Consider the following 4579-nt stretch of genomic DNA (forward strand, 5'->3'; position numbering starts at 1 on the left):
TTTCAAAAATTAAAGAAGCGGAAAGATCAATAGAATCTGACGGATCTGAAACATTTCAGGAATTTGAAGAATCGGAAAAATAAGAAATTCGAAGGAAATCAAGGGTCTAAAAAACCTTGATAACCAGGAAAAAAAAATCCATAGAACAATCTCTTGGACCAAAACGATTGAGAGAAATTGAAGAATCATTAGAACGAGAAGAATTGGAAGAAGAATTTAAAGAAACTAAGGAAAGAGTATTTGGCAAAACTTTTTTGATTCCAGGAGAAACTTTGGCAAGGGCCTATGAAGAATTTTTGAATTAGTCCTTGAAGTACAACTGAAAAATCTATTTTTATTTTTGGGTTTTTAAAGCTGTTTCTTTCCAGGGTGCCTGTGTGAAGCTGGATTTGTGTGTTAATCGGTAAAAGCACAAAGTTTGTCTCATCCTGAAATAAAATCATGCTCAAAAATAAACCGATAATTCCAGCAATTTTATCGGCCACTTATCAGTTTTGTCACGACGAATGTACCGTATCGATAGACAAAGGTGATTAGATTACCTTTGGTCCAAGGATTTAACGGTATAAAAATGAGCACCAACAATGAGATTTCACTTTTTACAGAGCCGGAATGTTGACCACGACGATGCCCCCGAGTGAAGAAAGAAGATCTTTCAAAAACCTCGTGATAAGCTGTCGATCGTTGAGCCAGTACGAGGTGAAGAACTGCAAGGTGCTGATACCGCAGGTAAATCGAGTGCGCGTGATTGCTGGATACAATTTGCGTTTCAGCTGATCGCGGCGGTGGTGGCGATGTGCCCCAACATTCTGGTGGGCATTACCTACGCGTACTCGGCGATCATGGTGCCGCAAATGATGGAGGAGCAGAATAGTACCGATCCATCCGTCCTGCACGTTAGCCAAAATGAGATGTCCTGGATAAGTAAGTTGACCAAACTCTCGTTCGGCTAACCTCTTCGTTCTGCTGTAGCCAGCTGTCTGATGCTGTCGACCATGGTGGGGGCGTTAAGCGCCGGGGTTATAATGGACATAGTCGGTCGTTTAAATATGTTGAAGCTGATGGCGGTACCAAGCCTACTGGGATGGGCTATGCTAGCGCTTGGTCGCAACGTTCCAATGCTGATAGGAGGACGGATCCTGACCGGGATTGCCCTAAGTAAGTCGATGCCTTTATTCCACCAAGCGTCCACCAAGTGCGTTTTCAGTTTGGTCAGCCAATCCCACCGCCGTCTACATAACTGAGATCAGTAGGCCCGACGTTCGTGGTTCCTTTTCCGGCATGCGGCAACTCGGAGTCTCGCTCGGTAGTAGACGTTTCGGCTGTTCACCATGATCAACCTCCATCTTTCAGGTATGCTGTTCGTTTACTTCAAAGGGCTCTACCTCAACTGGAGAATAGTCGCGTGGATGAACTGCGGCTACACGGTCGTATTCGCCCTACTGACCCTAATAGTGCCCGAAAGCCCCGTCTGGTTAGTCTCCAAAAATCGCATGGACCAAGCCAAGAAGTCGCTGGAATGGTTCCACAAGTACCAGCCTCAGCCTCAGAATCAGGTTGCAACAATCCTCCACGTGGGAGAATCTAACTGGTTGATTTTCCAGGTGGCGAGCTTTGCCGAGCTGCAACTGGGTGTCTTGCAAAAGGAGAACGTGATCAAAATGAAGGAACGCGAGAAGTTGAGCTCTAACAGCGCGGTGCAGCTGCTCCAAATGTTCCTCCAACCCACCGGCTATAAGCCCTTCTTGGTCATGACTGGGCTATACTTCTTCCAACAGTACTGTGGAATCCACCTGATCGTCTTCAACGGGGTGGTCTTCTTCAAGCAAATTGGCACGGACATCGACCCCTACATCGCCGCGTCGTACGTTGGAGGAATTCGCCTCGCTGTCAACATTCTGAACATATACCTCACGAAGCGGTTCAACAGGAGGACCCTCATGATGTCCAGCGGTATCGGTATGGCGGTCTGTATGGGAACATCCGGTCTGTACACGACCTGGCTTCAAAAAGGTAAACAACCCCCGACCACTAACCAAACTGAACGGCCAGTTTCAGGCACCGTCACCTCCGGATGGATTCCCCTCGTCCTGCTCATGATCTACTTCGGTTTCGCCGCCATCGGTTTCCTAACGGTGCCATTTTCGATCCAGGCGGAAGTCTTCCCGCTAGCGATACGCAGCCTGGCGCACGCAATCATTTCGGTAATGGCGGGCCTAATCTCGTTCGCCGTCCTCCAGACGTATTTCTCAATGCACGACTTCTTCGGAGGCTCGTCCGGCCTCCAGTACTTCTTCGCCATCATGAGCATGGGCGGATTCGTCTTCGTGCTGGTGTTCATGCCGGAAACGCACAAGAAGAAGCTGTCGGAAATCGAAAAGTACTTTTGGAACCACACCACCTACCTGTCGGTGCCGCAGGATGACAAGGAGCCAACGAAGCAAAAGTCCGTGGAGCTTGTCGCAATCGTCGCGAAAAGTTAGGCCGGCCTTCGACGCGTAAATTACGGAATCTCGTGTGTGTTGCCTACGCGGTAGGCACTTGTCGTCGCCAAGTGGCTCGGAACTAAAGAAACTGTTACTATTTAAAATCTATGTTAAAATAAAAAATCTTCTTAACTTTTCTTTATTTACCACCGTTTCCTAACGATCCGAACCAACCATAGAAGCTGCGATGCCTTACACAGGGTGTGCCCATTGCCCATTAGAGGGTTACGGCGTTAGTCTGTCGGCCGCTTAGGATAGATCTTCTTAATGGGGTTCATGGGAAGCGATGAATCTAAACGAATCAAATGAGCTAATGATTAAAGATGGCCGCATTAACTAATTAGAGCCATTTTTTGGGTGTTCTTGTCAAGTAGAAACCGGTAGGGACGGGTCCAGAGAAGAGAGATTTAAGGCATTCGTTTTTGGGCCATGAGAACGTCAACTGCGATTAGCTCTCGAGTCGGAAAATATGTATTTATGACTCGCAACACGCGATATCAATCGAACATGTCGGAAAAAATAAGCTCATAGGGAAAATTTCGTGATTAGCCCCCGTACCTAATTCGACTCGCTGGAAAATATGCCCAATCCGTGCGAATTGTGGAAAGTTAACGAACCGAACGTGGTAAACGTGCATTCCGTAAGAGTTTGCCAACAGAAGAGACTATATTGCCATTTTCTCGACTTCAAATTACAGGGCCATCCAGTTTTTATCCAAGGTTGGACGACTCGACGGTTATTAAGACGTTTTATGAATTAGGTAATGTGTATGCTTATACTCAATATAGATCGTGTCTCTTTCAAGGATTTTTATTTTTATTTCGGAGAAGTTACTCCAGTTTTTCTGTCCATTTTTTTTAAGTTCAATGTTAAATAACGGAAGTCTTCTAGCTGAGTCACGTATGTATGTAATATATATACGCCCACTCAAAAATACAGGTAAATAAATAAATAAATAAAAAACAAAACCTTTCAAGTGACGTTTTGTGAAATGTCAAAGAAGTGTAGATCCAGTTCGTGTTTTAGCTATTTCGTTTGTCGCTTAAACTTTCAAGCCAATGACTGTAGTAGTGCCGTGGAGTGTCTGGATTGCACAGAAGAGACTATTGCCATTTCCTCGGCTTCAAATTACAGGGCAATCCAGTTTTTATCCAAGGTTGGACGACTCGAGGGTTATTTAGACGTTTTATGAATTAGGTAATGTGTATGCTTATACTCAATATAGATCGTGTCTCTTTCAAGGATTTTTATTTTTATTTCGGAGAAGTTACTCCAGTTTTTCTATGTCGATTTTTTTTAAGTTCAATATTAAATAACGGAAGTCTTCTAGCTGAGTCACGTATGTATGTAATATACATACGCCCACTCAAAAATACAGGTAAATAAATAAATAAATAAAAAACAAAACCTTTCAATTGACGTTTTGTGAAATGTCGAAGAAGTCAGACAGTGTAGTTCCAGTTCGTGTTTTCGCTATTTCGTTTATCGCTTAACTTCCAAGCCAATGACTGTAGTAGTGCGGTGGAGTGTCTTGATTGTACAGAAGATAGAGGAATTCCTTTTGGGCGAACGAAGAAAGGTAATTGACGTCATACATTTAAGCCATTTTTAAAATTGGGTGCGGAAAATAGTAATCGGAAATTTAAAAGCATTCAAAGGCCAGTTAAGAGACTATTTAATGTTTTCGTATATCTCTTTAAAGTCTTCAAGAGCCTTTAAAATGTGCAAAAAGTCTTACAACGACCTCAAAGATAGACCAAAAAATTTCCTCTAATCTGTCAAGCCCTTGCAATTCCTCTTCTCTTAGAGAACCTGGTTTTAACGGATTTTACCTTTCGTCTGCGTGATGTCCTTGAAATTCCCCTCCTTTAAAAGGCGAGCCTTTAACCCCTCTTTCCTTTTGTGAGTCCTCGAAAGCTTTTATGGGTTGTCAAGAGGAGTGGGCACTTAAAGACTTTTATTAGTGTTTGAGAGTCCTTACGGGCCTAAAATCTTAAAAGCGTTTATTTAAGAGCCTTTGTAAATCACCTAATGTTTTCTCTTCAATGATCTCCACCGCCATTTACTAGCTTTTGGGGCCCATGACAGGTCCT

General features: G+C 43.8%; 1 protein-coding gene across 1 annotated transcript; it reads left to right on the forward strand.

Annotated features, from left to right (window-relative positions):
* Positions 1-562: 562 nt before the first annotated feature.
* LOC116161792 (facilitated trehalose transporter Tret1-like) lies at positions 563-2618 on the forward strand. Its single transcript, XM_031475260.1, has 7 exons — positions 563-729; positions 774-924; positions 973-1158; positions 1208-1306; positions 1354-1556; positions 1605-2013; positions 2059-2618. The coding sequence occupies exons 1-7, from the start codon at positions 613-615 to the stop codon at positions 2481-2483; spliced, it is 1590 nt and encodes a 529-aa protein (XP_031331120.1). The 5' UTR covers positions 563-612; the 3' UTR covers positions 2484-2618.
* Positions 2619-4579: the final 1961 nt, after the last annotated feature.

The sequence above is a fragment of the Photinus pyralis genome, unplaced genomic scaffold (genome assembly GCF_008802855.1).
Source record: "Photinus pyralis isolate 1611_PpyrPB1 unplaced genomic scaffold, Ppyr1.3 Ppyr1.4_LG10, whole genome shotgun sequence".
Classification (NCBI taxonomy): domain Eukaryota; kingdom Metazoa; phylum Arthropoda; class Insecta; order Coleoptera; family Lampyridae; genus Photinus; species Photinus pyralis.